The sequence below is a fragment of the Trachypithecus francoisi genome, unplaced genomic scaffold, assembly GCF_009764315.1.
Source record: "Trachypithecus francoisi isolate TF-2019V2 unplaced genomic scaffold, Tfra_2.0 Lachesis_group12, whole genome shotgun sequence".
In the NCBI taxonomy this organism is placed as follows: Eukaryota; Metazoa; Chordata; class Mammalia; order Primates; family Cercopithecidae; genus Trachypithecus; species Trachypithecus francoisi.
The window spans coordinates 102,059,624-102,076,319 of NW_022681457.1; the positions used below are offsets into that span (position 1 = coordinate 102,059,624).

The window sequence follows — 16,696 nt, forward strand, 5'->3', positions numbered from 1 at the left end:
AGAGCCTCTCTCTAGGGTGGCGACTGGCTGTTCATGTACTCATTCGCTCTCCCCTGGATCTAGCATATATGTAGCAGAGCCTGCCCGGCGCCAGGCCCCTTCCTTACAATCAGATGGAGTAGGGGTTCATCCCTCCCTTTTCACCAATGAGGAAAGGAAGAGACCGACGGGATGGCCCCACACCCCAGGCAGCAGGGCTGGGATGGGCACCCAGGTCTGTCGGACTCTAAAGCCCAGGTTGGTTTCTTCTACTCGTGGTTACCTGGCCCTGCCCGTAAGTAGCTATGAGTGGGCTGAGGTGAGGTCCTGGGCTTTGTGCTGGGGAAACATCAAATCACCCACTGCCTAGTGGGTTGTGGAACCGTCTTGACCTCACCTTTGGCCTCCTGGTGGGACAGTCCTGCCCCAGCACCTGAACTAGCAAGATGCTAAGAGCCTGGGCCTCAAAGCAGGTGGTCTGGGCAGCCTACCTCCACCTCCTGTGCCTCAGTTTCTCCTCTGTAGAATGGGCAAGGAAGGTTAAATGAAGACCTGTTTGCAAAGTGATTAGCACAGGACTTGGCCCAGATTACGGGGTCAGGGGATGATGTGAGCCACATGCAGCTGTCTGGGCTGCTCAGATTCTCAAGCAGCACCATGAGTAGCCGAGTGCTCTGGAATAGTGGTGGCAGTGAAGGTGAGAAAAGGTGGCGTTCAGGGTTCAGATGCCCGCTGTTCTACTCCTAGGCCAATGTGTGACCACAGGCAAGTTACCTCTCTCTGAACCCAGGTTCCTTACCTATAAAATGGGATGTGGCAGATGCTACTCATTGCCTATCAACTATGCATTCTCTCTTTCTCAACTTAACAAAATCCTGGTTCTTAGCTAGGTACATTGTGCCCACATAGAAGACAACATTTTCTGAACCTCTCTGGCAGCTAGAAGTGGCCATGAGATATGGCCATGAGATACAGACTGAAGCGTGCATGGGACTTCCAGGAAGTTGTCTTAAAAGGGAGGGTTCTACCCTTCTCGCTCTCCTTCCACTGCAACCTGAGACATAGATGTGATAGCCAGAGATCTTGCGGCCATTTTGGTCCATGAGGACACGGAACTGTGTGCTGGGGAGTGTGGATCTCTGATGGCTCCATGGACATGCTGTACTCCTATCTTCTGACATGCTTCACACATGAGAAAAAGAAACCTCCCTTTGGTCTAAGCCGCTCTGTTAGACTGGTTGTATTAATGACCCCCTTGTATCTATGCCCTTTGCCCTGTAACTTATGTAGTCCTCTCTGACTCTCGCTTGGCCACGTGACTTGTGGTGGCCAATGGGATATAAGCCAACACCATATAAGCAGAGGCTTGCAAAAGCCCTTGTGAGTGTCTGCCTGCTGCCTTGGTTCCCCGTGATTGCCGTGAGAAAACACGCACAGGCTGACTTGCTGGAGGCTGAGACATGTCGGAGCAGAGTCATTGCTCCAGTTGTCCCCTCCAGGGCCACTCCAGACCAGTGGACAGCAGTCAACCCCCAAACATGCAATAAAGCCATGACAAAACCCAAAGAGCTGCCGAGTGACCTGGAGCAGATGAACTACAAACCTAAGAATGCACCAAGCCAAGACCAGCGTCACTGTCCAGTCAGCCCCGAGACTCCTGAGCTAGCTAAGTGCTTCTTGTTCCATGCGGTCGGCTTTGTGGTTAATGGTTGATTGTTAACCAGCACTACTGTGGCAGTAGCCATCTGTTATTTTTCTTCTTGGAATATGCAGCCAAAACCAATCTTAAATGATACTCCAGGTCAGCAATGCCTTCCCTGCAGAATGCTTGGGAGGATCAAAGAGGGAGATGTGCACAGAGGGCTTGGCCCAGGGAGGGAAGTGCCCTCTCCCTCTATCTCCCTCTCAAACCTCGTGGTCCCAGGCATGAGTGCACAGGGGGCTCTCTTGGCCCATTTCTCTCTGATCCTCTTGGTCCCCCAGGGAGAGAAGTAGGTGAGTACATGTTCATGCCAGTTCCAGAGGCTGAGCCATTGTGTGCCCGCCCCACAGCAGGGCGGGAGGATCAGAGAACACAAGTGGCAGAAAAGGCTTTGGAGAGTTGAAAGTCTTTCCACAGGAAAGCCATGTGGAGTGATGTCACGGAGACCCGGTCAGGGTGTTGGGGACCTGCTGTGGGATCTTGGGTAGCCACTAAGGAACCTCTGTGGGCCTCAGTTTTCTTCTAAAAGGAGGTGTTTGCCCTAGGTGAACTCCAAGGCCTCTGCCAATGCTGCTGTGTTTTAATTTGATGTAGGTTTAACTTCTGTGATAGGCAGAATAATGACCCCCCAAAGATGTTCACGTCTTAATCCCCTGGATCTGTGAATATGTTACCTTACATGACAAAAGGAACTTTGCAGGTGTGATGAAGGTTATGACCCTTGAAATGGGGAGATTTTCCTAGATTATCCAGGTAGCTTGAACTGCATCTCTTGAGTGCTTACATGAAGAGAATCTTTCCCAGCAGAGAGTTAAAAAACCAACGAATTGGAGAGTGAGAAGAGCTCAATGTCCTGCTGCTGCCTCTGAGATGTCGGGGTTCTGTGGAAGGACCCAAGAGAGGCCTTCAGGAGCTCAGGCAGCCCCCAGCTGATGGTCAGCAAGGGGAGAGAGGCCTCATTCCTACAGCCACGTGGAACTGAATTCTGCTAACAACCCCTCTAAGTAAGAAAACAGATTGTCCCTTAGCATCATCAGAAAGGACACATTCCTGCCAACACTGCTTTTAGCCTGATGAGATCCATGCTAGAGCTAGACTTTTTTTTTTTTTGAGATGGAGTCTCACTCTGTCACCCAGGCTGGAGTGCAATGGCACGATCTCTGTTCACTGCAACCTCCGCCTCCTGGGTTCAAGCAACTCTCCTGCCTCATCCTCCTGAGTAGCTGGGATTACAGGCATGCGCCATCATGCCCGGCTAATTTTTGCAATTTTAGTAGAGACAGGGTTTCATCATGTTGGTCAGGCTGGTCTCAAACTCCTGACCTTGTGACCCACCCACCTCGGCCTCCCAAAGTGCTGGGATTACAGGTGTGAGCCACTGCGCCTGGCCCACGCTAGGCTTCTGACCCTGCAGAACCATAAGATAATAAATGTGTGTTGTGTTAAGTAGCTAGGTTTGAGGTATTTTGTCCTGGCAGCAATAGAGAACTAAGCCAAGCTGCCATGTACTGTCCCTCTATGTGCCAGGCGCTGTCCACATTCTTGTTAATGTCCACAATCATCTAGCAAAGCTGCAGTGATAGATAAATGACCATTTTGTAGGTGATGGAACTGAGGCTCAGAGAAATGAGGTCTTCTTACATCCTGGCTACCCAGCTTGGAATGGGCCATGTGGGGTGGGGGCTGAGTTTGTCAGGCCCAGTTCTGATGTCCTTTCTTCAACATGAGCTCCTAGGATATGCCGATGGTAGAGCTTCCGAAGTGGTTGACCGTGTTCATTACAGGGGGCCTCAAAGGCTGGGGATACCCAGCCAGGCTGTGGTATGGATGGGGCATACCGACTGCCTGCCCCATCTCTGTAGAAGGCATGGGTCTGGTCAACATTGGGTCCTGAGGACGCAGAGACACAATTATTCAGGCTCTGTTACTTCCTGGCCTGGGAGAGCAGAGTAAGTCACTTACCTCTCAATGCCTCGCTTTCCTTTCATCTATAAAACAGGATGACAATGGGACCTACCTCATATCGCTGTGAGGATTCAGTGTGAAGGGCTTAGCACTGTGCCTGGCACACAGTTAGCACTTGACAAATGTGAGCTGTTTTGGGGATAAGAGTGAATAGAGAATGATCTCTGTGTTTTAGGTGCCTACCTGTGCCAGCAACCTGGGAGGCACCTTGCATAGCTTAGCTGAAATCCTCACAGCTAAATCCTCCTGTAAGGAGAGGGCGAAGGTGTCCATGAGGAAGATGCAGTCAGACATAAGCTGAGTGACTAGTCCAAGGTTGCATGCTGGTGAGCAGCCAGGCTTGACTCAAAGCCAGGTTCGGCTGCCTGATTCCAAAGCACAGACCCTTCCCACTACCTCCGGAACCTGGCAGAGGTCTGGGCTTGCTCAGGGTGAGATCCTTAAAGGGCGAAGGCTGTGTCCAGGGTAGCCCTGGAGAACGGCCAAGGGCACTGGATAGAAGCCCTGTATCAGTGAAATGCTACACCTCCCAGCCCCCAGGTCTGCAGGGCTGTCTGCTTGTCATTCGGACTTCAGCTTAAATGCCACCTCCTCAGAGAAGCTCTCCTCTGACTGCCCACTCTAAGGCTCAGCCTCTGTCCCTCCCTCCTGCCCCTCTCTGCCGTGGTCTTGTTTGTGGGTGTGGACAGGCAGGAGGGTAGTGTGGCTCACTCTGAATAGCCGGACTGACTCTTGGGTCTGCCACTGTCCAGCAGAGTGCACCTGGGTACATGGCATGACCTCTCCCAACCCCTGTTTCCTTACCCCTCAAGCCCAGCGCAGCCTCCTTCCTTGGGGGCCATGAGCACGACTCATGAATATGAGGCAGAAAGGTGTTCTGGAAAGGCAGAGCGTGGTTTGAAGGCGGCATGATGGCTGGATGAAGTCAGAAGACAGTTCTGGCCCCAGTGAATGCCAAGGGATTGCGAGCAAGGCCCAGTCACCTGCCCAAAAGAAACACTTTTTCCTTTTAAGGCAATGAGCTAGAATTTTATATTGAATTTTAGGGTCTGTTTAAAACCGACCACTGAATGCATTTGTCTGGAAATCGAGTCCCCAGCCTTGTTTCCCACCCGACTGCACTTCTCCACACCCCACCTCACCCCACGCTTCTGCGAACCCTTCTGAAAATGTTTGCTGAATGTTCACTGTGGTGCAGCCCCCTCTAGATGCCGGGAAAACCATGGTGAGGTAAAGCAGACCCATCGTGTGGCCCGAGTGCTGATGATGGGGAGACGAACAAGAACTCAATGATCAATGACACAAGGTAATATTTCAACCACGGGAACGAGAAGGCCCTGGTGCTGGGGCTGGGGAGGGAGGTGTCCCACCAAGTCAGGAAGGTCAGTGAAATGAGCTGAGGCCTGAAGGAAGAATGGGATAAGAAAGCCTTTCTAGGCAGAGGGAACAGCATGTGCCAAGACTCTGTGTCAGGGAACCTGATACTTAGGAGGAACAGAAAGAAGAATCCTCCCTCCAGTTGCCTCCTGCACTTCCCTCCCCCAGGCCATCTTTCTTTCTGTATGATTCCATCTCTGCTTGCTAGAAGCCTCTCCATTCTTCAAAGTCAAGTTCAAATGCCTCCTCTTCCAGGAAGCCTTCCAGGACATACTCTTTGCTCATTCCCTAGGAGGATGATTTCTCCTGCCTGTGATCTCCCTCATCTCCCCCAGCACCTCTTGGGCCCTCATCCATGCCATCTTGTATGTAGGCTCTGTGTCTGTGTCTTATTTTTCCAACTAGGACATACATCCTCAAGGGCAGATACTGTGTCTACACTACACTGGAGAACAGTGTAGACATGAGGTCACGTGGTCCTGGGTTTAATTATTAATAGAGGTTACTTAAGTAGTAGGACCTTGCATAAATGACTCTATACCTCTTTGGACTTCAGTTTCCTCATCTGGCAAAGGGGCATAATGGGGTGGGAGTGTGGTGTGGTTGCACAGTCCCTAGCTGGGCTCTGAGCAGCTGTAAGAGAAGGGGCTTGCCAAGGGGCTTGGAATAAAGAAGAGGGGGAAAGACTTGTTATAATTCCTAAAGCCTCAGGGCTTTGAGGGCTTCAAGGGGTTTAGACCCGAGTTTCCCAAATTTGTCCGATGGTAAGAAACACCTGAGTCACTTGTTAACAATGCGTATTCCCAGGGTCTACGCCTGGGGCTCTGATTCAGCAGGACTGGGGTAGACTGATATCTGTGTTCTGGAACTTGTGCTCACATATAGTTCTTATGTAAAATTTGATGGGGAAACTGAGGCCTCAGAGGGAGGAAGTGATTTTCATGTGTGTGGTAGATTAGACCAATGACCCCAGTTCTTCCTTTTCTGTGATAGGATTAGGTACCCACGTCCTTTGCCAAGTAACTCTGCAGGGCCCACTCGCTGGGGGCAGAGTACACTTCCCCTTCCCACTGATGCTGGGCTTGGCCGTGGGACTTGTTTTGGCCAATGAGATATGGTTGGCTCCCTCCACGCGCCTACCCTTTACCTTGAGAGAAACAAGCCTGGGGTAGCTGCCAGACCAAGGAGAATGAGGAGAAACATGAAACAGGCTGAACCCAACTCACATTCTGGAGTCCTGCCCAGCACAGAGAGCATGGCCAAGATTAGTCCAACGTCAGCTGACCCACACACTAGTGAGTGAGGAAATAAATGTTTATTGTTTAAACTACTGAGTTGTGGGGTGATTTTGTTACGCAGCATTATTGCAGGAGTAGCTGACTCATACACTGACTAAATGAATGCTGTTCATTTGCTAATGTCATGCAGCAAATGAACGGCAAAGCCAAGCCTAGGTCTCTGCTCCTAATCCACTACTTGTTTCTCATTGCTTCTCTGTCTTTAAATCCTGAGGGCTCTCCCTGTGTGTCTATTCCCTGGAAACCCCTCACTTCCATACTTCGCCCCATCTCTACTCCTGGGTACATCCAGCTCCAGATAGCAGAGTCCATCCCAGCAGCCCAGAACCACTTCTAGCTACTAATAAGCTGAGGCGTCTTGAGTAGGTAGTTCCACTTGCAGAACTCCCAAATGGATGTAGCAGAGTTTCCTGCAACCAGGGAAAAGAGCTCCAGGAGCTTCCTTCTGGCTTCTACCAGTTAGAAAGAGTTCTCTCTCCACCACCCCCCTTGGGGTCCTGGGTTTCTCCAGTTCAGAGTTTTGTCAAGCCAGAGAGATGCACAGCTGAAGCTTTCTAATCTGTTAGAGGTCTTTTCTATCACTTACTGGCTTTTTTTCTTCTTTGAGATGGAGTCTCGCTTTGTCGCTCAGGCTGGAGTGCAGTGGTATAATCTTGGCTCATTGCAAGCCCTGCCTCCTGGGTTCAAGTGATTCTCCTGCCTCAGCCTCCCGAAGAGCTGGGATTACAGGCACTCACCACCACGCCTGTCTAAATTTTGTATTTTTAGTAGAGACGGGATTTCACCATGTTGGCCAGACTGGTCTCGAACTCCTGACCTCATGTGATCCATCCACATTGGATCACAAAGTGCTGGGATTACATGCATGAGCCACTATGCCCCACTGGTTTTTGAGGGTTTTCTCAGATTGCCATCTTTGAGTCAGCTCCCTCTGGACCCCAATCTGAGTGGGGCTTAAATGCACCCAGGGCCCCAAAAGAACCGTAGGCAGTCAGTCACAAACATGCCCTCTCAGCCGCAGCAACACCACCATTTCTGAACAAAACCACACTCCTCAGATCCAAACACACAGACAGGCAGAGCCACAGTTAGATGTACAAACTCATGCTCAAATACACAATACCCCCTACCCCTGTCCCCAAGGCCCCGCAAGTTGACACATCCATGCTCACAAATGCATGTGTACAGAACCCACATGGCCACAGTCATATGCGTTGTAAACAAATGGCCACCAAACACATATGACAGCACACTCACACATACACAGACTCAAATGCACAATCAGACCCACAAGCTCAAGGTGCCGTGGACACATCAAGGACTTCGCCCAAGGACTGGAGTCTGTCAGACCTAGTCAATTCTTGCCTCTCACTCTTCCTGGCTTTGTGACTCAACTTGTCTGAGCATCATCTGTGAAATGGAGACATGGATGCCTCCTTCTCAGAAAGGCCACCACGATGCACTGAGGTCATGCATGGAAAACACCCCTCAACCAGGTGGAGTCAGTTGCCCTCTCTCTCTCTCTTTTTTTCTTAGAGTTTCGCTCTTGTCGCCCAGGCTGGAGTGCAATGGCGTGATCTCGGCTCACTGCAACCTTCGCCTCCTGGGTTCAAGCGATTCTCCTGCCTCAGCCTCCTGAGTAGCAAGGATTACAGGCATGTGCCACCACGCCTGGCTAATTTTTGTATTTTTAGTAGAGACGCGGCTTCACCATGTTGGCCAGGCTGGTCTCGAACTCCTGACCTCAGGTGATCATCCTGCCTTGGCCTCCCAAAGTTCTGGGATTACAGACGTGAGCCACTGTGCCCAGCCAGTTGCCTTCTCTCTTTCTATGTCCTTGGCATGCCCTTCCTCCCTTCTGAATGCCATTTTTTTCTATTGTTCTTTTCAACATTCTACTGGCTGGGTGCAGTGGCTCTTGTTTGTAATCCCAGCACTTTGGGAGGCTCAGGCAAGAGGATCATTTGAGGCCAGGAGTTCTAGAGGAGCCTGGGCAACATATAAGACTCCATCTCTTTAAAAAAATTTTTTTTGACTGGTCCTTCAAACTGCAAGTCAAATTCCACCTCCTCCAGGAAGACTTCCTGGGTCTGGACTTCCACATCTGGATCCTGCATGCTTACCGTGTGGGCCCCACCCTACATCAGAAAGATCAGCTTGGAGGCCCACTCACTTTCCCTCCTGCGGCCTGGCCTCCCTCAGCTCTTCCATGGACACGGCACTGACCATGCTCACTGTAGGGGTTTGGCAAAGGTTGCTGAGTGAATAACTGAGGGGCACGCTTACAGTGCCAACCGTGAGATCTTCTACTCACAGGCAGCATAATGTCCTCGATAATCACATGTGGCCCTCAGGTGGGGGATGAGGCTGGGAAGCATCTCTGGGACTCAGCCTCACGTGACACTGAGGACAGCGGTCCTGGTGGAGAGGGGAGGCTAGGAGCCCAAGTGGAGTGGGGACTAGAGAGAGAACAGGGTGGAGGGGAGACTGCGGTGTTCGGCAACTTCCTTTTTTTGCTGTGAGGGAAAGAAGGGTGGTGGGTGGAGGATGACGTGAGGCCACAGAAAGGGTTACTAAAAGTGAGCTTCAGGAGAGTTTTGCTGGAGTTAGACTGGAGTGGGCTGAGCTTCACAGAAAGCACTTGTGATCTAGGTTCAAGTTAGGCTGCAAGAGATGACACCTCCGGGCTTTCCTGGGTCTCAGTGAGGCCATGTAACTGAGGCCCTGCCCGTGGAATGCATGCAGAAGAGAAAGATGCTGCCTCTACCTACTTTGCTTCACACATCATTGCTGCCCTGTCTTCCCTCTCTTCCCACAGACATGCCTGAGACTCAGTTTGGATCATACAGGTAAGGAGCAGGGGGCATGGGGAAACGACACGGAAATAACCTGGGTCCCTGAGTCTCTGAGTGGATCAGAGCCATCCCGCTAACGTGGACTGCTCACCTCTGGATTCTCTCATGAGAGAGAAATACGTCCACATTCTTTAAGGCACCTAATGTTGGATCTTTTCATTGCAGCAGCTTAACTTTTACCTTCAATAATATGCACTCAACAAGTGGGAGCAATTATTACTAATACCACCACAATGAAGAGTTAGCAGTTACCCTCCCAGGTGGACGGATCACATGAAAAACGTTTGAAAAGAAGAAATCACTCTACAGATGTGAAGGAGTCTTTTGTGAGTCTTGTGTGTGCCCTCCCTGGCACAGCACGATGGGGCACTACCCTGGCCCACGTCGGAAGCGCTTACCTGCCTGGTTGGTGGTGATGTTCACAGAGGCGAACTGAGGCGAGAAGGGGCTCTGGTCAGTAACGCCATTCACGGCCTGGATCTCGAAGGTGTACTGGGTGTGGGCCAGCAGGTCACTGATGTAAATGCGTGGCTCGGTCAGGCCCAGCTGGCGCGGTGCGTACTGCACGTTGTCCCCGCAGCGGGTGCAGGCGCCCCGGCCCGAGCCACAGCTCTTGCAGATGATGTTGTAGACGAGGTCCTCTCGGCCTCCAGAGTCGCGGGGAGGAGTCCACTCCAGCATGAGGGAGGTCTCATTGACACTGGAAATCACAGCCTGGGGTGCAGAGGGGATGGCTGGGGCGGGGGAGAGGTGTTGGTCAGTGGGGGGCTCAGTGGGTACTATCTCCCACGTGACCACTCTGTGCCCACTGCTCTGGCTCCAGCCCAGGCCTCCGAAAGGACCTCCTTAAATTCTTTCTCCTGTCTCCCCACCAGAGAGATGTTTCTAGAATATAACTTAGCCTGCCGTACATCTGCTCAAACCTTTCCCTCCAGGTTCCAACCTGCTCAGTGTTTGTTACTGGGGATGGTATTTTTGCATTTGGAATTGTACCTGCCCGGTATGTATTTTCGCCTTCTTCCTTAGAACAGTTCAGCTGTATTCATGGTGGCAACATGGCCAGCTAAAAGATGGCATTTCCCAGCCTCCTGTGTTTAAGTGCTTGCCACTGATATAGAGCAGAAGTTGTTGACTAGGACTGTTTCTTTAAAAAGAGACAGACAACTATGGCATGTCCCTTTGTCCTTCCCCCCTTCTGCTGCCTAAAATGTGTGTGATGGCTGGGACTTCAGCAGCTATGTTGGACGATGAAGTGACCTTAAGAACAGAAACAACAGTGGCTCACACCTGTAATCCCAGCACTTTGGGAGGCCGAGACAGGCGGATCACCTGAGGTCAGGAGTTCAAGACCAGCCTGGCCAACACAGGAAACCCTGTCTCTACTAAAAGTACAAAAAATTAGCCGGGCATGACAGTGGGTGCCTGTAATCCCAGCTACTCGGGAGGCTGAGGTGGGAGAATTACTTGAACCCGGGAGGTGGAGGTTGTCATGAGCTGAGATCATGCCATTGCATTCCAGAGCCTGGGTGACAAAGCGAGACTCCATCTCAAAAAAAAAAAAAAGAACCAAAACTAGGTTGGGTGTGGTGGCTCATGGGTGTCATCCAGCACCAGCACTTTGGGAGGATGTGGGAAGATTCCTTGAGCCCAGGAGTTCAAATCTAGCCTTGGCTAGATAGAACATAGTGAGACTCTGTCTGTATGAAAAATTAGCTGGGTGTGGTGGTGCACGCCTGTAATCCCAGGTATTCAGGAGGCTGAGGGCAGAAGGCTGAGGGCACCTGAGCCTAGGAGGTTGAGGCTACAGTAAGCTAAGATTATGCCACTCTGAATGGCAGAAAGAGTCAGGCCCCAAAGGCCATCATGGATTGACCATACTGTTCCAGGACTGTCTGCCTTGGGCTCCTTTTGGGTGAGAGAATAAATCTGTACAGTTTCAGCCACCAGGGTCAGCTCTGTTACTTACAGCTGAATGTCCTCCCTGACAGATACAGGGGTTGTGACGCTGTGCTCTTAGGCAGTCCCTTCCTAGAGGACCTTGGGCTGTGATTCAGGCAGCCGCTGCCAGGTTAGAACACTGGACAGCCTTTTCTGCCACAGACACTATCTGTGTTGCGTCATGTCCTGCCAAGCCTCCCATCCCTTGTCCCTTTTGTGAATCCAGACCTTGACGTGATCTTTCATGTGACTCAGCAGAAGGGGGTAAGGAGCCAGACACCAGCACCACGGTGTCTGCACGGTGGGAGCATGGCCACCCCAGGATGCCCCTTTCTTGATGCCCCTTACTTTTCCATTTCTCTTCCCACCAGGGAAAGACTGGCTGTAACCGGATGGCACCCAACCCTCGCTCTGAGCTTTTCTGCAGGTAGACCTGGTCAGGCATCGCCCTTGAGGAGCCCCGGGACTTACTTGTGCAGGGCATGTCCAGGGGATCCAGGTCTGCTCTGTAGTAGCCATTGCGGCAGACACAGTTGGTGGCCCCTTCAGAAGTGGTCCGGCTGTTGATGGGACAGTGGGTACAGGCCTTGTCTCCTTGGTTGGCCTTGAAAGTTCCAGATGGACAACCTGAGAGAGAAGACAAGGAGAGTCACTAGGAAACCAGATGAAGACTCAAGAGAGGTCACGAGCCACGCAGCCTCACGGAGGGGCCACACAGCCTCACGGAGGGGCCACGCAGCCTCACGGAGGGGCCACGCAGCCTCACGGAGGGGCCACGCAGCCTCACGGAGGGACCACGCAGCACCATTGCTGGAAAATCTCATCTCTTGAAGCATTTGAAGTCTCCAGACCCCAACGTGGGAGTTCTAACTCTGCCAGGGCTCCCTAGTTTCTTGTCTCTGAGCTGTCTAGGGCTCCCAGCAATCTTCCCTCACCTATCCCAGCTTGGCGGTGTCATGGTCTCTAGAATCAACCCTGACCTAGTTACAAGGCACATCTGAAGACGTCTGGGGCAGTGTGTATGGGTTCCGGTCTTGCTTACTAATGTCTGGCTGGGCGCTGATTCTTAGAACCAGATTCCTGGGTTGCAGACAATTGAGATGATTACACGGCAAAAGAAAAGTCCTAGGGCAGTGTAGAGAGGCGATGTGGCAGAACAGAAGAGAACACTACTTTTGGAATCAGACCGACCTGGCTTTGAGTACTGGCTAGGCCTTTTATTAGCTGTGCAGCCCCAGACAAGCTGCTTAACTACTCAGACTCAGTTTTCTTATTTGTAAAATTAGGATTCTAAGGCCCATCCCTGCAGGGTCATTGTGAGTATTCTGCCTAAGCGTAAGGCACATGGCACAAGGCCTTGCACAGTAGAGGTGCCCAATGAATAGTAGCTGTTACAGTTGGTATGTGATCAATTTATTAAAATATTAATAAAAGGGGCCTGCAGTACCAGGACCAGCCTAAGGAGGGCACTGCTTGCACTCAGCCCATTTGCACTCGGCCCACATTTGGCTTCTCCCGTGGGCTGTGGCCATCACCCCTGATACGGAGTCCACCCCCCCCCCCCCCGCAGCTCTGAGTATGAGGTTAGGGCCTATAAGAGGCAGCCGCCTTGTGTGCACACATATTCAAATCCACCTTCCTCTTCTTGCTGGCCCTGGGTTGAGAATCAGGAGGCTGAGGGTCTAGACCTTGCCCCTCTCCCAGCTTCAGCCTGCTGGGTTCATGAACTCAGCTCTGCTATCATACCTCCAAGGGATTGTGCAATGGGTAAGTGGGTGGACAGGAAAGAGCTTTGCAACAAACATTTCATCTCCTTGGGATGAAATGCAGCTAAACCATCCACAGGCCCCCAGGCCCTCACCGGGAGTACATTTCATGCCTGGGTGCTGTGGGTTCTTCAGCAAGTGACTCAGCCTCTCTGAACATTAGTTTCTGTGTAGGTAAACAATTAACATAAATTTCCCTAGTTCATTTTTTTCCAGCTCTAGTCTTCAAGGCTTATCTGCCCACCCTCCCTCTACCCTCAACCAGCTCTGGCCTCAGAGACCCTGCCTTTCTTGGTGCCCAGAACATTGCTTGGGTTCAGAGTGCTCTACTTACCCACCGTAATTATTTTTCTGGGGGTCTCCTGGCCATGCTCTCAACTCCCCCAGGATCAGAGCCATGTCTGACTCACAGCTGCTTGTCCTATGCCTAGCTTGGAATCTGCACTCAGCAAGTGCTCTGTAAATACTTCTTTTGTTGTTGTTATTAAATTTTTTTTTTTTTTTTTTTGTAGAGATGGGGTCTCACTATGTTGCTCAGGCTAGTCTTGAACTCCTGGGCTCAAGCAGTCCTTCTGCCTCGGCCTCCCAGAGTGCTGGGATTACAAGCATAAGCTACCACACCTGGCCCATAAATACTTCTTGGAGTTGCCTGCTTAAGTGGAATGAGCATGGGCTTTGGAGGCCATGCAAGCAGGAGGGCAGTGAACATAGTGGTTAGTGTGCAGGCTCCTGGCAAACCCAGACCCACCTGTGTGAACAGTGTGGCCTCGGGGAAGTCACTTAAACTGTTTCCTTACCTGTAAAGTGGGACAACAGTATCTGTCTCCTAGGGTTGTTGTCAGTTTATATTGCTTAACTTATGTAAAAACACTTATAACAATTCCTGGCAGTATTAAGCCATCTGGTTCAAAAGTAATTTGCTGAGTGACCTTTGACAAGCTGTTTGACCTCCCTGAGCTACACTGTTCTCACTGGTAAGAGCATCTACCACACAAAGTGGCCATGAGGATTACTGCACTGGCTCTGGGTCCCCTGAGTCCTCCTGCCCTTCCTCCCGTCTTCCTCTTGGGCACCGACCTTTCCCTGATGGCTGGATGAAGGGGCAGCCTCACCATCTTGGCACTGCCTAGAGCTTCTGGGCAGTCAGGACATGCAGGCTGGAGCCCCAGCTCTGGTCAAGCAGTCGGCCTCTCTAAACGGGTTTCCTCTTCTGCAGAATGGGGGCACAAGGTTCCCAGGAAGGTCTAGAACCATCCTTAGAGATGCCAAAGGGTTTTGGCCCCAAGATCAGGCTCCTCCTGCTCCCTCTCTGGAGACAGCCTACCCAATTCAGCATCCCTCCTCCATCTGTGGGGCATTCCCAGGGGGCCTGCCAGTGGGTGGCTGCTCTCTCTCCCCTCTGTGTGGTGTCAGCCCTTCCATCTGGACTGCCTTCCTGGCTACCCTCTCCCCCTGGCAGTGTCCTGGCTCCCTCTCAGATTCCCAGACCACCCCTGCCCTAAGCTGCCCTTCATTTGCTGTGTTGCCTGGCCAGGTTCGACCCCCACCACCAGGCACTGTATCATTTCTGTATCTATGGCACTGTGCTTCATGAAACTCACTCTTCTCTGTCCTGGGAAGTGGCATCACTCTCTACCCTGTCCCCCTGCAGCCAATCAATTACTAGGTCTTCCCTCCTCAGCAGTCTCTGGTCTTGTCTTGGCCGCTCCCTCCGCTGCCAGCATCTAGAAAGCTCTTTCCACCCATTCCTCAGCCTCTCACGCCATCTGGCCTCCTCCCGCCCACCCACTCTCCAAACTAGCTCCCTAGAGTGCAGACCTTTCCAAGTCACTTAAAAATCCACAATGGTACCTACATTGGAATACTATCCGGCCATAAAAAGGAACAAAGCATTGACACATGCTACAGCACAGGCGACCCCTGGACACATTGTGCTCAGTGAAAGAAGCCAGCCATGAAAGCAGGATTCCATTTATATGAAACAGGCCCAGCACAGGCACATTGAAAGAGACAGAAAGTCGATGCATGGCTGCCAACGGCTGGGGATAGGGGAGCAGGGGGAGGAGCTGCTAATGGGGAACAGGGCTTCTTTTTGGGGTGATGACTATGTTCTAAAATTGATTGTGGTGATGGTTGCACAATTCTTTGAATACACTAAAAACCTTTGATTTGTACAATTTATTTTATTTTTTTTGAGATGGAGTCTCACTCTGTCACCGAGGCTGGAGTGCAGTGGCGCAATCTCGGCTCACTGCAGCCTCTGCCTGCTGGGTTCAAGCAATTCTCCTGCCTCAGCTTCCCAAGTAGCTGGGACTACAGGCGCGTGCCACCACGCCTGGCTAATTTTGTATTTTTAGTAGAGACAGGGTTTCACCATGTTGGCCAGGCTGGTCATGAACTCCTGACCTCAAGTGATCCACCCACCTCGGCTCCCAAACTGCTGGGATGACAGGCATGAGCCACCACGCCTGGCCTGATTTGTACAATTTAAATAGGCAAATTGTATGGTATGTGAATTTTATTTCAATGAAGCCACTATTTTAAAATGTCCACACCAGCTCCCCAGCAGACATGGGAAGCCCAAACTCTGCAGGACGCCTGGGCCCCAGGGGGCTGGTATTTGCCCACCACTCCTACCTCAGTGTCTGGTGCTCTCCCACACTCAACTAGGTACAATGCCCACCCCAGGCCCACCTCACACCCCTGGCTTTTGTCCATCTGCTGTTGTTGCTTAGAATGCCTTCCCTTCGCCATCAGGCAAACTCCTGGACTCTTTTAAGACATCATTTCTTCTAGGAAGTCTTCTCTGAGCCCCCTGGCAGAGTCTATTTTATTTATTTATTGAGATGGAGTCTCACTCTGTCGACCAGGCTGGAGAGCATTGGCATGATCTTGGCTCATTGCAACCTCTGCCTCCCAGGTTCAAGTGATTCTCCTGCCTCAACCTCCCAAGTAGCTGGGATTACAGGCATGCACTACCACGCCGGGCTAATTTTTTTGTATACAGTACCTATTTTAATTACTTATGAATGTGTCTACCTGGCTGGACTATAAACTCCCAGTATAATGCTGGGTTCCTAGCGGGTGATGGGTGGATGAATGAGGAGCTGGAAGGGGATCGAGCCCTACCCCCTTAGTTGACATTTGAGGAAACTGAGGCCCAGAGAGGAACAGACAGGCATAGCTCTTCAGTAGCATAGGCCAATTCTGATCCCAAGTCTACTGTGTGACCGTGGGGTGCGCTGGGGCCTCAGCTCCCATCAGCTACCTCTGAGAGGTCTGGGTGACCACTGTCCACAGCGCCCAGGGGGCCACACTGCTCCCAACTTCTGGGTGGGAAGGGAACCTGTCCTGCTGGCATCTGCATGTCATGTGCAGAAGTGGGAAGAAGATAATGAGACCTGAAACACAGGAAGGCAGTTGTACCTCTGACAGGTGTGTGGGCTTGGAAAGGCCTTCTCCCCTCTGAAACTCAGTCTCCTCATCTGGAAAGGGGGCTAATGATGTCTGCATGGAATAATGACAGAGACAGCCACTGAATGGGTCTCTGCTCCATTGTGGCCTCTCTGCCAATCCTCCACAGTCCCTGGAGTGATCTGTTTAAAATGAATCAGACTTGCGGCACCTTGTCTAAAAACTCCCTCATGTGCAATTTATCCCCATTGCACTCAGAATAGATCCACACCTAGCCTGGCTACAAGGCCTGTGAGGTTGGTCCTGACGGTCTCCTGGTTGCTTCCCGCTCCTCCCCTCACTCACTGTGCTCCCGCCTGTGGTCATCAAACCCGTTCTCACCTCCAGACCTTTGGCCAAGCT

At 51.6% G+C, this 16,696-nt stretch overlaps 1 protein-coding gene across 2 annotated transcripts in view; it reads right to left on the reverse strand.

The window, feature by feature from the left end:
• The window catches only part of EPHB2 (EPH receptor B2), a 209,603-nt gene that overhangs the window by 43,691 nt on the left and 149,216 nt on the right, over positions 1-16,696 (reverse strand). For both annotated transcript variants that reach the window (XM_033227901.1, XM_033227900.1), the window contains exons 4-5: positions 11,586-11,741; positions 9,575-9,910 (exon numbers count right to left, since the gene is read on the reverse strand). In XM_033227901.1, coding sequence (XP_033083792.1) covers positions 9,575-9,910; positions 11,586-11,741 — 492 coding nt within the window. The remainder of the gene's footprint in view (positions 1-9,574; positions 9,911-11,585; positions 11,742-16,696) is intronic.